At 44.6% G+C, this 21,885-nt stretch overlaps 1 protein-coding gene across 1 annotated transcript; it reads left to right on the forward strand.

The window, feature by feature from the left end:
- The first annotated feature begins 1,154 nt into the window (after positions 1 to 1,154).
- On the forward strand, positions 1,155 to 8,758 carry LOC105490438 (ripply transcriptional repressor 1). Its single transcript, XM_011756047.2, has 4 exons — positions 1,155 to 5,700; positions 6,621 to 6,696; positions 7,294 to 7,358; positions 7,933 to 8,758. Exons 1-4 carry the CDS (start codon positions 5,546 to 5,548, stop codon positions 8,090 to 8,092), a joined length of 456 nt encoding a protein of 151 aa, XP_011754349.1. The 5' UTR covers positions 1,155 to 5,545; the 3' UTR covers positions 8,093 to 8,758.
- The last annotated feature ends 13,127 nt before the right edge of the window (positions 8,759 to 21,885 follow it).

Below are 21,885 nucleotides of genomic sequence, written 5' to 3' on the forward strand. Positions count from 1 at the left end.
GTGACCCACAGTAAGAAATATATTTTATAGCATGGCCCAGTCCATGCATTTGGTATCAGTGTATTCATTTGATATACAATGCATTTGTATATAAACATTGCTATAGAATGTGAAAAAAAATAGCCGTGGGTGTTGGGACATACCTGTGGTCCCAGCTACTTGGGAAGCTGAGGTGGAAGGATCGTTTGAGCCCAGGAAGTCAAGGCTGCAGTGAGCTGTGATTGTGCCACTGCATTCCAGCCTGGGTGACAGGGTGAGACCCTGTCTAAAAAAAAAAAAAAGAAAGAAAGAAAGAAAAAAAAAATACACTGTCCCAAGAATGATCCTGAGCCTTCCCTCCAGAGGCCCTAAACCCTGAAAAGTTTACAAGTGAATGGCATGTTTGCGGGATGGAGATAGAGTCGAGGGAGGCTGCAGTGGACGGCATGTGGAAGGCCTTCTGAGGCAGAAGACCAGAGAGCAGGCTGAGCTCAGATGTCAAAGGGCTTTAACTGCCACATGAAGGAGTTTGGACATTTTCTATAGGCACTGGAAGTTTTTAAGGAGAAGAAGACCATACTTGGCTATGTATTTTAGAAAGACCTCTGGGGCAGCTGTGAGGAGAATGGATTGGAAAGGCTAACTCACAGACAGGGAAAACTATGAGGAAGCTCTGGTTGAGCATCCAGGTGAGAGAGGACAGATGAGGCCATAATTTAAGAAACAATTGGGAGAGTGGAGGAGTGCAGAATATGGAGGAGACAAAAGTCAGAAATGGTGAAGACTGAAATCAGCAGCCAAAGTTTTGAGCTTGAGTAACTGGGTCAATATGATGCTGGTTTCCAAGGTAGGTACAGAGGAGATTTGTCCCGAGAGAAAACAGTTCAGTTTTGGAATAAGTTTGAGATACCCATTGGGAAAATGTCAGTGGGAAACATAACTCTCATTCTTTCATTCATTCAATAAACATTTATGAGACTGACATAGATAAACTAACATTTTGTTTTGCCAAAGTAGAAACATTAAAGAAATAAAGTAACTTCCATCATTGCCATCATTTCAAAGAACATTTTACTACCAAAAACTAGGAAGAGCATAATCTCAGAACGAAGGAGAGTCCTTTATAAATTTTTTTTTTTTTTTTTTTTGAGAGGGAGTCTCGCTTTGTTGACCAGGCTGGAGTACAGTGGCACAATCTCGGCTCACTGCAACCTCCACCTCCTGGGTTCAAACAATTCTCCTGCCTTAGCCTCCTGAGTAGCTGGGATTACAGGTGTGTGCCACCATGCCTGGCTAACGTTTGTACTTTTAGTAGAGACGGGGTTTTGCCATGTTGGCCAGGCTGGTCTTGAACTCCTGACCTCAAGAGATCTGACCGCCTCAGCCTCCCAAAGTGCTGGGATTACAGGTGTGAGTCACAGTGCCCGGCCTAATCCTTTATAATTGAAAAGATTTATTTATTGAAAAACTTTCCTAGTAAAGTTTTTTTCATTTTGCCATGAAAACATCGCTGTATAATATCAGCCTGTTTTGTGGACTGTAATTGGAGAACCACTGATTCGAGGAATGGGCAAAGGAAGAGAGGCCAGCAAAAGAGACCATGAGGAATGGTTCCAGAGGCAGGAGGAAAACCAAGAAAGCGTGATCATGCAGGCCAAAAGAGGGGACAGTTTCAGAAATGAGGACTTGGCCAACAGTGTCTTTTGCCACCCAGAGTTCAAAGAAGTAATCAAATTTGGCAATTAGGAGGTCATTGGTGACAGAGCCCTTTCACTGAGATAATGTGGCTGGAGCCAAACTCCTTTTGGTTGAGGTGTGAGTGGGAAGCCAGGAAAAGCGGAAGTCTAGCATGTAGAGTACTTTCAATAAATTTGAGACTGAGGGAAAGAAAATAGAGAGAGGAAAGGAGGGAGGGAGGGAGAGAAAGAGATCAAGAGAGAAAGAGCAAGTTAAAGGAGCAAGAGAACACACAGTGGAGAGGGAGTTCTTGTTTTTTGGGATAACAGAGACAAGCATTTTATAATTAGGAGAGAAAGAGCTGGTATAGAGAAGCTGAACTTTCCCAAAGACAAGAAGCATAACAAATGGCTGGAGGAAGGGCCCAGGAAGGAGGTGGATGAGGCCAAGGCCCAGGCGAAGGGATTAGCCTTTAACCAGAGGGGCACCTTGTCCCCTGAGAAGAGAGGGCTGGAGGGGAAGGAAGTTGGAAAGGCAGGCCAAGTTTGAGGGGGGAGTGGGGCAGGGCACTGAGGTAATTCACGCTTGAAGGCCTCTGTTTTCTCAGGGAAGTAGAAGGAGAGGTTATTCCACGCAGAGAGGGGAGGGGCAGGAACATGGTAAGGAGGGTGAAGGAAGCTTGGAATGTGGCCAAAGCGAAATGTGGAGGCTGGAGCTGGGGCCTTGACAAGGGAACATGCTCAAGGATGACTGAGGTGAGCTGAGATTGGTCAAGTCTGTCTTCCCTCTGGTCTTGTCTCCCTCGCTAAGCTTGAGGCAGAGTCCACGGCACTTTCCTTTCCTGTCTGTCCCTTCGTTAGGCAATGCTAACCCCAGTACTCTCAGAAAGGTCTGGAAAAGCAATCACTGGCAAAACCCAGAAGCACTATAGGGCTGTTACGGGGAACAGAGGTAAGATCTTAATTGCTCTGATAGGCAGATCTCCATCTTGGTTGATGCAGACCTTTTCTGCTGCCTTGCTGACCAGTTTACTCCTGTTTTGTGTTAAGTGAAAAGGAGAACAGCCAACTTTTACCCAGCAACACTTGCAGGCCTTAAATCTTACAGGCCAGGGAAAAGCCAACAAGAGGAGCCAGCGGCTTCATGTCCCACAAGCTAAATGAGGCTGAGGCAATTCCTAGGAGGTAGCAAGACACAGCCATTGTGTAGGGAGGACAAAGACCCATGGAAACAGGACTGAAGGCTCCCTGGGCTCCAGGAGAGCATGCTGGGAGCTGAGTGTAAGTGGAACCCTGAGGCCTGCTAGTCAGAGGAGTGAAGGGACTGGACAGCTCCTAATGTGAAGGGAGTGACTGAAGGAACACAAGTTGAAGATGGGAGGTGGCATGATGGGTGGCATGGTTGAGTCTGGTCAGGCATAAGCCCCGAGCTCAGGAGGAATATCTGCCTCTTAGCCCTCTCCCTCCTTCCTTCTGCTGATTCTCGGAGGCCACTTACAAGTGGAAAAGATCCTAGAGTGTGACAACAGGTATTGTGCTTCTTTCTCCTTTGCACGCCATCTCCTTCCAGCCCAGTCTTTTCAGCCTGACTCCTTCTCTGAGCCACAATCCTCCTTTCAGCCAATGATGCAGTCAGTACAAGCAAATGCTCAGCTCATGAAGGTAAATTTAGCAAGAACTCTCAGAGATTGATAGATGCTCCGGCTCCCCAGCAACCCTCTCTTTCCCCACAAGATTTCCCTCTTCAGGACCTGGGATCTAGCTTGCACTTAGAAAATTCAGGGACAGAGAGCTCTCTCCAGTCCAAGGCAGCACATTCCACTGAACTCATTTCATCTCATATAATAAACCTCTGTTTATTGAGGGCTGGGACTGTGCCAGGTCCTTGGGTTAGGTGGTGACTGAGCCATTAGAAAGTTTTCCTTTGATTGAGCCAAAATGTGTCTCCCTGTAGCTTCTAGCCATGGGCCTCAGCCCTGCCCTTTGAAGTCACCCAGAACAAGTGTAATCTCATTGCAGTCTAATCTTCAGATATTTGAAAATATCTGTCATTTCACCCAGCTTTCTCTCCTCCAGGGATAAACATTTCTTTCTTGGTTTATGTTTATTTTTAGTGCCTTTCCTTTTCACTACTCAAATAATATCAGTTCATTGTGGAACTTTTTAGAAAATTCAGAAAAACATAAAGTAAAAATCCACTCCACTGTTACTCCCAGAAATGACAACCCTAGCATTCTTTCTTCTCACCAGTCTTATTTTTTCTCTGCACGCTGTCCATTCTACATCTTTTTTCTTACCAAAATGGGATCATCCTTTAAGTAATATTTTAGACACTTATTTTGTTTTCACTCTTTCAATATGTTAACTTTTCCCTCATTCTTCTACCATGCCAGTTTTAATATGAAATTGTGTAACTGCCCAATGATTTATCTAACCAGCTTTTAAAAGTGAGACATTTAGGTTGTTTTCAATTTTCCTTTGCTGAAAAGAACATAGTGAGACTAGAATTGGAAGTGAGGTGAAGATGAGGGATAGGTGAACAGAGAAATGAGGAGCCCTTAAATTAGTCATGCTATCTTACCATCTGATTTTTTTCCATTGTCTGTGTTGAAAAATTACACTTCCCAGAACATGATCATGAGCACCTGCTTGGTATTCAGTTGCAAGTATTTGCCCTAATTAATGTAACTGGTTTCCTATTATTGGACATTGAGGTTGTTTCTAATTTTCGACCATTACAAACCGGACTGTGATGAACACCCAAGAAGCTAAATCTGTGCTGGGGCTAGACACTGAGGTCAGGAGGAATATTTTTGAGACCTCTGAAGCATAAGGTCCCTGCCAGTAGTTGTAACTAGAAGCTTTCTGGCAAAGGCCCAGAAGGCTGGCTAAGGCCGAGGACTGTGCTCAAGCCTCTGGGCTTGCCTAGGTTCAGTACCCATTTATGTAGCCCCCGTCAGAGAGTGTTCAGGCTGGCATGGTCCTATGGGACCACTGGGTCAGCACCCTCATCTTTCATGTGAGGGAACTGAGGCCTAGGGCTGGGGCTGGTCCTTCAGCGGCTCTGTAGTCGGGCAGAACTTTGCCTCTCCCCAGCACCCTGGCTCCTGAACTGGAAGCTGAGCTCTGAGGTTTGGAATCTCACCCAGAGGCCCTGTGAAATCCCGCCTGCTCTCCTTCACTGGGCCACTTACTGCTGAGGCTGGAGGGGGCACTTTGGCAAATGAACTGATCAGTAAGGGGCTGAGGGGCATTGAAAGAAGACTTAAGGTTTACTGTACAGGCAACTGGGCCTGCTCTGCCCAGAATGCCCCCTTTTTTCCCTAACCCAGATGATATGCTTAATGGCAGTCACCCTATATTCAGGTCCACCTGGCAAATCTATTTGAGGTTGAGCTGAAATAACAAGTGAGTCCCTCACTCTCCTTAAAGAAGTCAGTTGTCTCTTCTTGCCAGGAATTGGCTTTGTTAAAGGCCTGTCTATTCAGCCCTCTGTCCCTGACAGCTCTATGGTTTCAGAGTGCTAATGAGCTCCTCTCCTTCCCCTCTCAGGCCTTGCTACTGCCTGGGGAATTCACACAAATGGTGTGCGATTTGCCCCTTCTGTGTTTTCCTTTCTGACTTGGAGGCAAAGCAAATCCCTCACCTCCCACTGACACCATGTTTATTCAACTGGGAGAGATTTCACACCCAGGAACCCAGCTCTCCCTCCTTGAGCCCCTTCCCTAAATCTTTGTCCCCCTCCCGAATCATCCCACCCCTGTCCTCCCTGAATAATTTATAAGACCAGGCAGGGCTTATAAAAGGGTGTCCCAGGAAAGGCCAAAAGAGTGCAGAAGGTTCTGGGAAGTAGGGGACCCCACAGTCCGCCTGGCTCTGGTCCCCTAAGAATGGACTCTGCTGCCTGTGTTGCTGCTGCCACCCCTGTTCCAGCCCTGGCCCTGGCCCTAGCTCCAGACCTAGCACAAGCCCCACTGGCACTCCCTGGCCTGCTAAGCCCATCTCCTCTTCTCTCCTCTGGAAAAGAAGTAGATGGGAGTGAAAGGTAAGTTGAGCGTGGCCTTTGGCAACCTGAACTTAGGCTTGAGGGCTTCCTGAGAGAGGAAGGAAAATGAGATGTCCAGGGCACCCTGTTCTCTGTGAAGGGGAAAAGCAATGGCCTCATAGCCCTCCCTCCTCATCTCTAGCTGGAATATCTCATCTGGCTTTTCACCTCACTAATCCCGCTGGGTGGCAAGAGGGGACTTGGGGACAGTGGCTGTTGCCAAAGCTGAAGGTGAAGCAGCCAGGTCTTCATAGGCCAGGTGGCTTAGTCCCCTGAGGGGGATGGGGAACTGCTATGAAACCTGGGCTTAACACAATCTAGACTGTGGCGGTGCGGAGTATGGGGAAAGAGGACCAAAGTCTAAAGAGGTCCTTGACTGGGACATTGTCTTTTTCCTGACCATGACATAAGATTTCCATTGGCTTTTTTCCTACCTCTGCAAGTACAGTGGGGAAGCAGTGGGCCCAGGGACATTTCTGGCCCTCTTCCTCAGCCCAGGAAGATGGTAGAGCTCTGAGTTCTACTTCTTGGAGCAGGAAGTAGGAGGCAAGATATTTTCCATCTAACCCCTATTCATTACTCCAAACATTTAGCCTTCAACAAACATTTACTGAAACAGCTGCTGTGTACCAGACATTGTGCTAGGTGTTGAGGATTCAGATACGATTGAACATATCTTTGAGCTTAAGAAGCCCAAAGACAAGTAAATAGACAATTACAAAACAGGATGATAAAAGCAATAACAACATTGCTGAAGCTGAGAGAAGGGGTATCTGTCCTGGAAGGGGCTCAGGAGACTTAGGAAAGGCTTCCTGGAGCAGATGGCACCTGAGCCAAGCTTTTGGGAGGCCTGTTGTTATCTCAGGGAGTCCACCTTTCAGTCTCTTCCTCTACCGATTAATCTCTTCTCTTTGTCCCAGAGGAACTTGTCTCTGGAGGCCCTGGCTGTCTTCCACAAATGATTCCCCAAGGCAGATGAGGAAGCTGGTGGATTTGGTGAGTTCGAGCCCTTGTGACGCATGACATGCAGCCACATGCATTAACACTGACCAGGTCACTTCCCAGAGAACCCCTGACCTCAGTCCAAGGGTGCAGATCTGAGATAGCATCCTCACAGTTTTGCCAACATTTGATTCCAACAGAGAGCAGATCCAAGTTTTCTGTGGCAATTGGAAAGATGAGGAGACCAAGGCTCAGAGTGGACAAGAGATCTGGGCAAGCCCCACATCCAGTGTGGGGCAGTGCTGGTGCTTGAGGCCTGGTCTCCTGGCACCTTGCCCCAGTGCTTTCCCACCCACCCCATCTCCTTGAATCTTTGCTGCTCCAGTAGAACTCTGTCCCCTGGAGAGCCTCCAAACAGGTGCTGGAACAGAAGAGGGAAGCAAACAACCCACAGGACTCTGTCTGCTTGTTTTTTAACCAGAAACAAGAGAGACCCCTTGTTGAGGGGCAGGTACTGGGGGTTGCTGGGTCCCAGAGATGTCTAAGGTCTCTTCAAGATCATTTTACCTGCAGCTTTCTGACCTCTGGTACAGACGAGGAAGTTATCTAGCCATGTACTTTGAACCACATGCTAGCTTTTGCTTTGGACAGGCTGCTGGTGGAGCAACAGCTGCTGAGGTCACCAAGGCTGAATCCAAGTTCCATCACCCTGTCAGGTAAGCTTCTGGCATCAAGCTCCAAACTTGACATAGATCCATTAGTTCTTTGAATCTTCACAAAGGTCTTGTAAAGCAGGAGAAGGGAGGGATTGCTATCTATGATCGCTGTTTCATAGAAGAGAAAGTTGGAGCCCAGAGAGGTTAAGGGACTTGGCCAAGGCTGTCTTCCATGGAGGCATTGTTACTGATGCCCAAGAATGATCCCCCATGGATGGGTCAGTGAAATAATCCTCAGTGGAAGGAGATGGGGGCCACAGGGCTGGAGAATTCTTGGCTAGAAGCCTTCTGGGGTAGGTAGCAGATGGGGTCAGAGCCATAGTTGATAGATGCTGGGGCTGGGCCCCCGCCCCCACCACTATAGGTCCATAAGGGGTTACCTTCCTGCGTGGGGCCATTTTGTAACAATTGCAGAAGGTTCTGTTACAAAACTTTCTTTCTTCCTTTCCCTCTGACCTCATTGTTGCAGCCAAGAGAAGGGGTTTAGGGGCCAGCTTCTTTCTTGGCCCTACTGGCCCCTCTGCACATATGAGACCTGTCTAAGTTAGGGGCCATGTTTCTTCTCTGTCCACAGGCTCTTCTGGCCTAAATCCCACTCCTTCGACTATCTGTACAGTGCTGGGGAGATTTTACTGCAGAACTTTCCTGTCCAGGCAACCATCAACCTATATGAGGACTCAGACAACGAAGAAGAAGAGGAAGATGAAGAAGAGGAGGATGAAGAAGAGAAGTAGGAGGCTGATGAAAAGAGGCCAGAAGGGTGTGTGAGGGTACCAGGGTCCATATCCTACAGCGCCACAGCTCATCCCCCTTCCCTACCCCTAACCTATCCAAATGGAGGCAGCCAGAGCTGATTGGGATTCAATTTGTCTGGCAAGTTTCCACAGACATCAATTAGATAGAGCTTTCTGGACTGAAAATTGGGTCCTCTAACTGCCCAGCTCACCCTGGCTCACCTGACTGGCCTATAAGCCCAGGCCTCTGGCATCTCATTGTCTGGGCTGCTGTTGTGTTGACCATGGGAGGGTTCTAGGAGCTCTAGAAGAAGGAAGGCTTGCTGAAGCCTCCAGGAAGCAGAACAGGGCAGAGCATGCCCTTGCGGAGGGAAGTAGTCACTCCTCAGGCCCTTTGACTCCCCAGCCTTCCCAGGTGGACATGTAGTCCCGTCTCTCTGTGGAAAGCCTGACTTCTGGCTTCACCCCCAGGAATACCAACAGCAGATCCATGTAAGGTTGGGGTGCCTTTTTGATGAGTCTTACAGTAAGGGAAGGGGGCGTGTAGAGAATCGGCTTCCTCTGGGGATGACCCCCATTTTGCCTGCTGTCCATTGAAGTCTGTGTGTTGGCATGAGATGAATCAGGAGAAAAATAAACTGGAGGGTGTTTTCCTTTTTCTTGGAACTGTGCTGATTTCTTAACTGAACTCTGCCCATGCTGTGAAGCCATGGGCAGAGGGTCAGAGACCAGCTCAAGGCCAATTCATTGCTTTTCCTACCTGAGGTCAGTTGACAAGTTTTTCTTCATGGGGTTGTAGGGCTGGGGACCCAGCATGGGGCCAGGCCCCCTCCATCAACTTGTGAAATCAGACTTGATTAAACTTCAAGGACAGCTTGGAAAGGAAACAAAAAGGCCCCCAAAAGGCAGCTTGAAAGTTGGGAGTAGGGATGGAGGTGAGAGGGGAAAAGTGACAGGTGCAGCCTCATCTGAGCCTCAGAGATGGCTGTGTGCATGTGGGGAGGAGGGCTACTAGGTCCTAGCATTTTTTCCCTTCAATTCCCTTTGTATTTACTGCAGCTCAGACCCTCATGCTTACCCTTGCTCCAATTACTCTTCGACTATTTTTTTTTTTTTTTGGCCTCCAGTTGTCCCTTTGTGATTCATCTTCCACACTGACCACCATATTAGACCATATCATGCCTTTGCCAACACTTTTGGGCTTTTTTTTTTTTTTTTTTTTTTTGGGTCACAGATCCCCTTGAGAACCTGTGGCTTCTCTACTCAGAAAAATATATGTGTTCACACCACACACACATACACACACACACACTCATACACAGTGCTATATCTTCACAAATCAAGTACTTAACTTGATATTCTAGGCCTTTCAATTGTGTGGGTTTTGCCTGTCTCTTCAGACTCATCTCTCAACTCTTGAAGTTTACACTGCCTCTCCTTGAATGTGGCATGCTCTCTAACACCTCTGTGTCCTTAACCCTGTCTGGAATGCCTTTCCACTTTCGCATGCCTGGTAAACTCTCATTCATCCAACAGAACCAGCTCAGACACCCCTGCTGTAGGAAGCCTCCCCAGACCCCTCAGGCACCAGGTTGGGTGCCCCCACACATTCAGAGCCTCCTCTAACATAGCATTTGCCTCCTTTCCTATGTAGTAATCTGGGGCTGTATTCGATATTCCCATATGACTTCATTGCACAGAACACTGCCTGGCACAAAGGAGGTGCTCAGAAAATGCTGAAAGAGAAAAGATTCTCAAGTCTTCTGAAAGCAGCTCTTGGTGGAACCACCATTGTTCCTCAACTTGCCAGCTTCCTGGTTTAGCTACAAAGGGGAGAGGGTAATGTCATCTCTCTCAGGAGCAAAACGATGACCATCTTTCTTTTCCTCCTCCCTCAACATGAGACAGGCTGCTTCGGTTCTGAACCCTAGCTGGGACTTGCCTGCATTGGACAAAACCTTGAGTAGGCCACCATACTCACACACTGGTGCCATCTATTGGTCAAAATTTAACCTTGTTCTTTAATTAAGGCTTCCAGGCAGTTGACCTTTGACTACATTAATTCTTTTAGTCCATTCTGTTTCTGTTTGCAAGTAAAGTGGAATCTACCATGTGCTAGCAGTATGACCTTGGGCCAGTTACTTATCCACTCTGAGTCTCAGTCTCTTCATCTGTAAAATGGGGCCAATAATACTTCCTTTCAGAGTTATTGTGGGGATTAAATGAGATAATATATGTAAAGTACTTAGCATGCCCCCTGTCGTATAGTACAAACCCTCAATAAATGGTAGTAGTCATAATAATAGTAGTCTTAGTAGCTGCTATTACTGATTTTATAAAGGAAATGATCTTATAGGCCAGAGTCAGCTAATGACGATTTACTCAACTAATAACTGATTTGTCAGTTATCACCACTTGATCTTCCTGGCACCATTTGATGGTTTACCAGTAAAAGCATCTTTTCAGTGTTTATTCCAAAATAAAAAAAAAAGAAAGAAACCCCAAACAATAATAATAATAAAAAAACAACAACAAAAAGCAGAGGCGAAGTGTGGCTCCCTGGACCACTGTCTACATTCAAATGGTAGCCCACAGGTTTCAGTTCCCTTTTTCCAAGGCCAGAGGTTTGTAAACATATTTTTTGTGCTTTAGCAGGAAAACTTTTCTTTTGAATTGAATGCAGAATCCCAATATATAAATCAAATAAAAATGGAGCTACCCAGGTGGAAGCCATAATGCGGGGGAGGGCAGAATTCTTATGCTGGTGTCTTCTCTGGTAAAGTAGCTGTCTCCACCCCTTTCTGTGAGGCACTTTCAGGGATCCCTAGACTGTGGGAAACACAATTTGGAAACCACTGTTCCAAGGGTTAAACCAGGATTGATTTGAAGTAGAAGGGAGATTAATTAGTACTTCAAAATGTCCAGTGTTCTGTTTAAAATCCTTGTTTTGGGTCCTAAGCACCCAGCATTTCATAGCTCAAAAATTGCTCGAATCCTTATACCATAGGTTATAGGGATTTAAAATCCTTGGAATCCCAATATCCTTGGTTTTAAGGTATTATATAGCATAGAATTACAAATCCCTAAATCCTCAGGGATTTAAAGACCCTAAAATCCTTGGAGTAGTAATTCTTAACTCAGAATGGACTCTTCTCATTTCCCAACCCCACCTCCCTTACTGCACACATGCTGTTGTTTACTGGGCAGACATTTTGTCTCACTGTCCTCTCCGTCCCCTGTCTTGAAATGGCTTCCAATCCTCCTCCCCATACGTGGTTGCTAAGTAATTGGAATTCACTGTTCTGACTAATCAGAGCTCAGTATGAGTTACTTTGTTATGGGCGTTTCCAATGTTTGTACCAACTTCAACTCCAGTGCACAAACTCAGGAGAAAAATCTCTGTGCAAAACTCAAGAGTCCTTCCTCCAGCTCCACCCAGCTGGCCCATTCTAGTGTTCCAGTACTTCCCCCATCCTAGCACTGATTTCCTCCTGTTTCTCCCACCTTGTAGCAGCAGTGAGAGGACATATCTGTTGGGGTGAGGCTGCATTTGAACTGGGCTTTGAAGGATGGGCATGAGTAGTAATGGAGGGAGAAAACTTTTCAGAAAGAGGCAGCACTATGAATTCCTTCATTAAACAATACTTATTGAGCACTTACTATGTGCCAGCCCTTAATGTTGTAATGATTAAGAGCATGGGCTTTGGAAGCAGATGTACCTGGGTTCAAATGCCTTATCTGCTGCATGCTGGCTCAATTCATAGGCCCACTCCCCTCAAGTGTCAAGGTCAACTCTCTGCTCTTAACGCTTTCACTACAACCTCTGTAGTTTTTTTTCTTTTTCTTTTTCTTTTTTTCTTTTTTTTTTGAGACAAGGTCTCACTCTGTTGCCCAGACTCGAGTGCAGTGGTGCGATCTTGGCCCACTGCAACCTTCACCTCCCAGGCTCAAGCAATTCTCCTGCCTCAGCCTCCCGAGCAGCTGGAATTACAGGTGTGCACCACCATGCCCGGTTAATTTTTGCATTTTTAGTAGAGAGAGGGTTTTACTATGTTGGCCAGGCTGGTCTTGAACTCTTGACTGTAGTTCTTTATTGTATCACACCTCTTCCCCACACAGAACATGCTCATTAAAATAGTTGCCTATTCTCCTTTGCCTGGTCATGGAAAGCCGTCTGCCTACCCAGTGGGTGTTACAAAACCTCACCTCTCAGCCCCTCCTTGAAACTGTGCCTGTGTGACCCATCTAGTGGGTAGATACATTGTCTCCTTTACTCCCCACTTCCTTTTTGCCAAATGGTGGCCAATCCCCGTCCCAAACAAGGTTGTTAGCGGACCTGAATCCACTGTTTTGGCCTATCAGGAACATGGTGTTGGTTCCTGTGTTTTTCGTTTATCCCCTGGCTGGCAAGGCTCGTGACAACCTCCATGGAAACCCAGAAACCCAGATACAGAAAGCCAACAAGGAATGAGTGCTCTGAAAGCGGGTGCCACAGCACTTGCTACTGACATTACACCCATCGTCTCGTGTGGTACTTGTAATCACAAGAGTCCTAGAGATAGGTCTTATTATTATCCCCACTTATTAATGAGAAAACTAAGAGTTAGTTGGGTTTCTATGCCTGGGTTTGTGTGCCTGCATGGAAGATGCTACAAACCTTGTCAGCGGTAATTAAGTAAAAAAATACAGGAACCAACACCAGGCCATGACAGGTAAAACAGTGAAGTCAGGTAGTTTATGACAGGAGACTGGAGAGGAGAGGAGATGAACTGTCTCTCCGCTAGAGAGCCATACAGGCACAGTGGGGTGGGGGTGGGTAGGAGGTGGTGACACCCACAAGTGTGGGAGTGGGGCTTTCCCTGTCCAGAGAAGACTAGACAACAGGATACCTAGGAGGATAAGAGAACAGCTGATAATTCTGGAATTCTTGTTACGAACCTTACATGGATTAACTCCTTTAATACAACAACTTTGAAGGATCGGTATAGTTGGGAAAACTGAGGCTTAGACTGGTTTTTAAAATTTGCCCCAAATCACACAGTTGGTAAACTGTGGCACCTTCTAAGTGTCAGGCTCTTTACACATTTTACCTCATTTAATCCTTATGGCAACCCTAAAACTCAAGCACTATTATTTTCCTTGTTTTATGGATGAGGAAACTGAGGTTCAGAGAGGTTAAGGAATCTTAAGGTCACGCAATTAATAAATGACCGACCCAAGATTTGAGAGATGACAGCAATTGCTCCAGGTTACATTAATGGTAAGTGGCAGAACCAGGATTCAGGGCCGCCTGACTCCAGAGCCCTGAGCTTTCAGGAGGTGGAATCAACAGGGTTTGCTGAAGGATTAAATCTGTGGGAGGGCAAGGGAGAAAAGGTTTAAGTTCTGGCTGCGGGGAAGTGAGTCATAGGATATGAAGAACTCTGGGCCAGGTGCCAGGAAAAACTGAGGGCCTCTGAAAGGTGTCACTGAGGGAGGAATGTTTGGGGACCTCCTGCCTGGCAGTGGCAGACTCTCATAGCACCTGAGCTTCGGGCACAGTGCTACCAGAGGTGAGAGGGGGATGAGGGAATTCTGTTCCTGCCCCTCAGTGCTGTGCTGCCTCAGAGTGGAATGGGCCCTGGCTGGGCACGTCTCATTCTGGCTGAAAAGTGGGAGGAACTACCAATTGCTGAGCTCTCCCGTGCTATCCCAGGCACTGTACTTGGCACCACACACGCTTTATCCTGAACTGGGTGGTGGTGGTGGTGGGGCATCCTAATGTTTACAGATAAGAAACCGGGACTCAGATAAGTGAAGTGACCTGTTAGTGGCACAGGGAGTGAGTGGGAAGCTGGGGTAGAACAGGACAGTGCGACTACAGAGTCCTGGCTGTTAACTACTAGTCTCCTCCTTCCCTTCTCCTTATTCCCCCAGAGAAGCCCTGAAAGTCCCTTAGGGCAGGCAGCTCACCTTGGCCTCCTGCAGCCTATGGGGAAAGAAGTGTGTAAACTGTCACACAAAGGCATTGCTATCCCCATCACTGGGGACACCTTGAGGCCTGGGACCAACTATGAATTAAAAGAGGTTGAGGGAGAGACCAGGAACCAGCTGGAGTAAGGCTCTGGGTTCTTCTAGAAGTCTTCCAGCCAAGGGAGAGAACGGTGGCCTCCAAGTCCCTAGCGATTCAACTTGTGTTCGCTAACAGCAAGACAGGCAACCCCCTCTAGTGGCTGAACTCTAAACCTACAGCACAAGGCCCGGGATGAGGGGGCTCATCCACCCAGAGGATTCTACGGCCAGCACTGTTTTGTGCCTGGTGGCTAAGGAGACAGACTCTGGACTTAAAACTAAACCTGGGTTCAAATACTGGCTCGACTCCTTGTTAGCTAAGTGACCATGAGAAAATGTCTCTAAGCCTTAGTTTCTTCATCTATAAAATAGGAATGATAATAATACCATTTTAACAGGGTTAATGTAAGAATTAAATGAGACAGCATATGTAAGGGACTAGCAGGGTACTTGGCACATTACAGATGTGATAGAGACATACATATATATTTATATATACATGTTCACACACTACTATATATAGTGCATAGGTGTATATATGAATGTATACACATCTAATAATTGTTCTTTTTGACACATGGTATCATAATACTCGTCATCATTTTGACTTCTCTTGCCTTTCCCATCTGATATGGTTTGGCTGTGCCCCTGCCCCCCAATCTCAAATTGAATTGTAGTTCCCATAATCCCCACATGTCATGGGAGGGACATGGTGGGAGGTAACTGAATCATGGCGGTGGTTACCTCATGCTGTTGTTCTCGTGACAGTGAGTTCTCAGAAGAGTTAATGGTTTTACAAGGGGCTTTTCCCCAATTTGCTTGGCACTTCTCCTTGCTGCTCCATGTGAACAAAGACTTGTTTGCTTCTCCTTCCACCATGATCCTAAGTTTCCTGAGGCCTCCCCATCCCTGGGGAACTGTGAGTCAATTCCTTTATAAATTACCCAGTCTTGGGTATGTCTCTATTAGCAGCATGAGAACAGACTAATACACTATCTAGCTCTACTAAGCCCTGGTGCCCCAAGTACTGTCAACACACTCCCTTGAAGCTTATGGGAAAGACATGGGCTAAGATACTGGCTTTTCTCCATGTACACTTTCAAGCATCTTGGACTGCACATCTTTGTCCTTCAGTATTCTGGGAATGTTAATAAGCTTGCTTTACACAGGTTCTAGGCTCTTTCTGTGTTTCAAAGCAGCTTTACCTCCGTGATCTCACTTGAATCTCTTAATACTCCCAGTACTCTCATTTTTTTTCATTTTGTTTTAGAGATGGGGTCTCACTGTCACCCAGGCTGGAGTGTAGTGGCTCAATCATAGCTCACTGCAGCCTCAAACTCCTGGGCTCAAACAATACTTCCAATTCAGCCTACTGAGCAACTAGGACTACAGGCGTGTGGCATCATGCCCTGCTGATTTATTTATTTATTTTTGTAGAGACAGTGGTCTCATTTTGTTGTCCAAGCTGGTCTTGAACTCCTGGGCTCAAGCAATCCTTCTACTTCAACCTTCCAAATTGAATTACAGGTATGAGCCACTGTGCCTGGTAACAATTTTTTTAATGAGGATATTAAAGATGATGACAAGGGAAATGACTTGCTCAAGGTTGCACAGCAAGTCAGTGCAGGAGTCAGGACTAACCTCCAGAATCTCGATGTTGAGTCCAGTGCTTTCTACCAACCCTTGCAATCATCCAGGGCCTTGAGCTCTGACTAAATATGAAGCACTTGTAATCCAGGACGGAGCTTACTTTTGAAGGCCACACCACTACACTTTGACACCAATTTCCCGCTTCTACTGAGGCCAAGGTTGTATTTCCAGGAAACTATCAAACTATGATTCTTCACCTAAAAGAAGTGGTACCATGTTGCCAGGACTGGTGACCCAAGACAGCCACATCTCCAAAACATGCCAAGAATACAATTAAATGTTAGATGATGGGTTTTCAGAGAGGTGAACATTATCTTCTCAGCCAAGCTGCTTGCACTGCTAAAGAATTAGCTGCTGTCCCGTACTCACAGCCAACTTGACTTAGCCACTCTTTTCGTGTTGGATATAACCATCAGGGCAGGGTCTCAAAAGGGCAGCCTTGTCCCTAGTCAGCACAAAGATTGGGAGGTGTTGATGCATGTCATCAGCATGGGTCCTGATGGCAGCATCTGTTTGTAGGCACTGAGAGAAGCAGTACGATAATAACTCAAAGCTCTCGGTGTCATTTGATATGACTTTGGGGGCAGAGGATGCAGGCTTGACTGTCAATAACAGTGGCCATGTTTTCTCATTCTAACACACTGGTGACAAAATGAGCACTGCTGAGATAACAAATCATAGAGCCCAAACACCCTCTTCCTAGCCCCCATGCGACACTGGCAAGCTTGGTTCTGCTCAGAGGGAAATCTTGTTACTTCCTTCTGGAGTGCTGGATCTCTGGGTGGCACTGAATTTCTCTTTCTGCTATCATTTGTTTTTCACTTGCTCATCACCATGGCAACTCGAGAGCGGGAACCAACATTGAAATCAATCTCTCCCCAATAGACACATGTGAAACAGCAAGTGTACTCCCTCTCTAATACTAGGGAAGCAAAACATTTTTAACCCTCTCTCTGTGCTTCAGCCTTAGTCCATGGTGAGAGAAAATACTTTCACCTGCAAATTCAGGCACCTTTGCTCTTCCTGCATGGGAGTTTCTAATCTCACTGGTCTGAGGCCAATCATTGGGCCACAGCTCACTGGTGAGCTAGGTCATCACGGTGAAAAGAATTATACACATCTGTGACTAAATAGCCAGTTCCACTTGCTGCTGGATGATTAGGTCAGGCCAAATTTGTTCTGAAGACTTTAGCTTCTCAGTTTCAGAGTGAAGGGAGTAGCTTAAGCTGCATTTTCCAATCCATTTTTTTTTTAAACCAAAGAACCCTGCAAAGGAAAGAGGAGAACAAGGTTACCAAGCCTATGCTGAATTCTCAGATCAAGCGTTTATTAATAGACACTTTGCTTACTATTGCTTACTATTGCTCCTTGCACATATAGTTTTCTTGGTGGGAAGGGTTAAGGAGAAGGGTGAGATTCAGGAATTCAGGAATAAAAACTCCAACTTGAACCCACAACATCTAGGAAGGTTTGCCCAAGGTCAGAGTCTTGTCCCAGCCTGTGTCTACACTGGGCAGAAAGGATGCACATGTTCAATTTCCTCACCTTCTGCTGGGGATTTTGGGAGCACATTCAATTGAAAATCAAATTTTATATTGAGCTTTCAGTAGTGTGTAACTCTTTCACAGATACCGAGAAGTGACCTGCCCATGTAGTGAAATTGTTAGCCTGGGAGTAGGAGCTTTGCCTTGGACTAACAGTGGAATTTCCCTCTGCTCAAACACAACCATAGAAACTTGAGTACCAAAATATTCTTAGAAAACTGATGACAATTTCCACGTGTAAGAAAGGCCTGAAATAAAAAGCCATTCTTTGCAAACTTAGCAGATTTTTTGAATGGATATTTAATATCTTCTGAGATGGGGGCAGTGTGGTGGGAAGGAAAGGGCACCAAGCATCAGAAGACTGACTCAGGTACTTGTTTAGTTCTGTCATTTATTACTTGTTCGGTTCTCTAATACGTTGGACAAGTGATTTAATTTTCTTATCTCTAAAATGGGGACAACCTTTAGCCTATCAACCGCACAGGTTTTTGGCAATGAGGTTCCAGTGTACAGTTACATTATATGAGGTTCCAGTATATAGTTACATTATTAAACCACTCAGAAAACTGTAAAATGTTATATAAAGTTGTACTTTAATAAGCACTGTGGAAAGAACTTCAGGATAATAGTCTGCCTTTCAAAATGCAGACACAAGTCCTATAAATTTCTGGGAGAAACCCTTGGCGATCTTGCATAGAAGTCATTCATGTAAATTCCTAGAGAAGCTAAACCTCATGGCTTCACTTAAAAAGGTAGTAGAAATAGTCTTTGTCTGCCCACTTTTCCTGGATACCCCATTTCCTAATAAACTTGGGGAAGTTTTCCAAGAGGTCCTGTATGTGAAACTGTAAATGTGGCAACAGTAACTTTGCCTGAATTACTGGGAGTGGTGACATTTGGTGGTTGCCATTGGCAATGGCTTACAAAATCTGAAGTTCACCTTATTTCTCCGAAGCTAGGCTACTTGTGCATTTGAGTAACATGAACATATTATTTCATTCTTTTTTTTTTTTGAGACAGTCTCACTCTGTCGCCTAGGCTGGAGTGCAGTGGTGCGATCTCAGCTCACTGCAACCTCCATCTCCAGGGTGCAAGCAATTCTTACGTCTCAGCCTCCCGAGTAGCTGAGACTATAGGCGAGAGCCACCATGCCCAGCTAATTTTTGTATTTTTAGTAAAGACGGAGTTTCATGTTGGCCAGGCTGGTCTTGAACTCCTGACCTCAAGTGATCTGCCTGCCTCGGCCTCCCAAAGTGCTGGGATTACAGGCGTGAGGCACCGCACCCAGCTACATATTATTTCACTCTGAAGACACTCAGCATGTTGGGAAAATGGACTTTTCTTTCTACAAACAACTTGAAGGATTCATACTATTTAAACTCCAAAAAGGTAGAGGGAAATTTTCAGGGTGTTTTTTTCTCCAATATAGTGGAAAAACTTACAAATAATCCATAAGAGAATCATTCCAGGTATAAGAACACCACCAAAAATGGTAGGCAAAATTCCAACTGACCAAAATGTTTGCTGAAACATAAAAAGTAAAATGAAGATAGAGGAATACAAATAAAATGATCAAAGGTAGGAGAGTTTCTTTTTACTTTTAAGAAAAGGAAGGGTGAAGATACTAGTTTTTATGTAACATATTATACACTTTTTGTGGACTCTTCCCCTATTAGATGTATAGAAAACCATACATAGGCTCATGAGGAGTTAGTAGAAATGAAAACTTTGCTCTTCCTATCTGAATAGAAGGTAAGAATCATAAATGTAGACGTTTGCAATGCTTCCTTATATCTATTTTTATGAGTCCAATAAAATTGCATGCAGCTGGAGACTCCACAACTTTAACCAAATAGAAGGCAGTAGGATTAGACTGGGCATGGTGACTTATGCCTGTAATCCCAGCACTTTGGGAGGCCATGGATAACTTGAGGTCAGGAGTTCAAGATCAGCCTGGTCAACGTGACAAAACCCCCTCTCTACTAAAAATACAAAAATTAGCCAGGCATGGCGGCAGGAGCCTGTAATCCCAGCTACTTGGGAGGCTGAGGCAGAAGAATCGCTTGAACCCAGGAGGCGGAGGTTGCAGTGAGCCGAGATTGCACCACTGCACTCCAGCCTGGGCGACAGAGTGAGATCTCATCTCAAAAGGGGGGAAAAAAACGACAGTAGGATTAAAAAGAAAGAAATAGGCAGGGGATTGAATAATGAACCCTCTTTAAAATGTTTAGTATCCAGAAGCGCAAATCTGTGGTTGTGCTAGGCTGATGACATTAGATGTGATTTTACTTCATTTCCTCTTTTTTTCCAAATGTTCCTTAAAGGGCTTACATTGTTTTTAGACTTTTAAGTTAAGGGTTAAGACAGTTGGAGGGAAAAAAGAAGACATATTAACCTCAAAAGTACAACAATAAAACCGAAAGCTTAAGAGAACCAATAAAAGTCAAAGACAATAGAATGAGCTTATCAAAGTGCTGGAAAATTAAAAAAATAAAATAAAAACAAAAAAGTAATCTAGAACTTGATATCCAGCAAAAATATCTTTGTAAAATTAAGGTGAATATCCTCACACAAATATGCGAAATTGATTTTTACCAAGACGCAAAAGCAGCCATTTCAAAAAATGGTACTGGAACAATTGGACAGGCAGAGGCAAAAATAGAAAATGAACCTTGATCTAAACCTCACATCTTCACAAAAATTAACTAAAAATGGATTATAAACAAATGTAAAATGTGAAATTATGAAACTTTTAGAGAAAACTATAGCAGAAAATCTGTGGTATCTACAACTAGGCAAAGATTTCTAGACTTGATGCCAATATCATGATACTATATGGGAAAAATTGATAAATTAGACCTCATTAAAATTAAAAACCTGTGCTCTGTGAAATGTCCTGTGAATTAGATGGAAAGACAAGTTAGAGACTAGGGGAAAATATTTGCAAACCATATAACTGACAAAGGACTCACCTCTAGAATAGAAAAATAACTTTTAAAACTCAACAATAAAGAACTCAAACAATTCAATTAGAAAATTGGCAAAAGACATGAACAAATGTTTTTCCAGAGAGGATATATCCATAGTGAATAAGCATGTGAAAAGATGTTCAACATCATTAGCTGTATTCATTTGCTAGGGCTGCCATAACAAAATACCACAGACTGTGTGGCTTAAACAACAGAAATTAATTTGCGTACAGTTCTGGAGACTAGAAGTCCAAGATCAAGGTGTCAGTAGTGTTGGTTTCATTATGAGGCCTCTCTTGTTGATGGCTTGTAGATGGCCATTCTTGCTGCCCTTTCATATGATTGTCTTTCTGTACATATGTGCCCCTGTATATCCGTCTCTTCTTATAAGGACACCACTTATATTGGATTAATGCCCTAATCAAATGGTCTCATTTTAACTTAATAACAATTTTAAAGACCCTATCTCAAATATGGTTGCATTCTGAGTTACTGGGGGTTGGGACTTCAACATATAAATTTGGAGGGGACACAGTTCATCCAATAATATGTAATAAGAACATAAAAAGATGCTCACATTAGGGAAATACAAAATAAAACTGCAATGAGATACCACTAGATACCTACTAGGATGGTTACATAAAAAGACAGACAATAACAAGTGTTGACAAGGATGTGGAGAAAATGGAAACCTCATACACTGCTGGTAATGTAAAATGGTTCATTCACTTTGGGAAACAATTTGGCAGGTCTTTAAAATGTTAGACATAGAGCTACCATATGATGCAGCAATCTCATTCCTAGGTATATACCCAAGAGAAATTAAATCATGTCCACACAAAAACATACCATGAATGTTCATAGCAGCATTATTGATAATAGAAAAAAGGTGAAAATAATCCAAATGTTCATCAATTGTTGAATGAATATATAGATAGCAATATATCCATACAATGGATAACAACTCAGCAATTAAAAGGAACTAACTACTGATACTTGGCTACAACACGAATAGCCTCAAAAACATTATATGTAAATGTAGCCACATGCAAAGACTAAATGTTGTATGATTTCATTTGTATTCACTGTACAGAAAAGGCAAATTACAAAAGGTAGACAATAGATTAGTGGTTACCTGGGCCAGGAATGGGAATGAGGATTGGGAGCTCTCTTTGGAGTGATGGAAATGTTCTAAATTTGGATTTTGGTGATGGTTGTAAAACTGTAAATTTACTTAAAAATCATTGAATCTTACATTTAAAAATGGGTGGATTTGCATTGGGCACAGTGGCTAACATCTGTAATCTCAGCACTTTGGGATCTGACACGGGAGGAGCATATGAAGTCAGGAGTTTGAGACCAGCCAGGGCAACAGAACAAGACCCCATCTCTACAAAAGATTTAAAAATTAGCTGGGCATGGTGGCATGTACCTATAGTCCCAGCTACTTGGGAGGCTGAGGCAGGAGGGTCGCTTAAGCCTAGGAGTTTAAGGCTGCAGTAAGCCATCAACATGCCACTGCACTCCAGCCTGGGTGACAGAGTGAGACACTGTCTCAGAAATAAAAATTAAAACAAAA

Source organism: Macaca nemestrina, chromosome X, assembly GCF_043159975.1.
Source record: "Macaca nemestrina isolate mMacNem1 chromosome X, mMacNem.hap1, whole genome shotgun sequence".
NCBI lineage: Eukaryota > Metazoa > Chordata > Mammalia > Primates > Cercopithecidae > Macaca > Macaca nemestrina.

What these genes read in the sequence shown, in the direction of transcription:
- LOC105490438 (XM_011756047.2), top strand. Translation starts at nt 5,546, where the DNA reads ATGGACTCTGCTGCCTGTGTTGCTGCTGCCACCCCTGTTCCAGCCCTG. An exon ending in TGAGGAAGCTGGTGGATTTG is followed by an intron (nt 6,697 to 7,293) that starts GTGAGTTCGAGC and finishes TGCTTTGGACAG; the next exon opens with GCTGCTGGTGGAGCAACAGC. An exon ending in AAGTTCCATCACCCTGTCAG is followed by an intron (nt 7,359 to 7,932) that starts GTAAGCTTCTGG and finishes CTCTGTCCACAG; the next exon opens with GCTCTTCTGGCCTAAATCCC.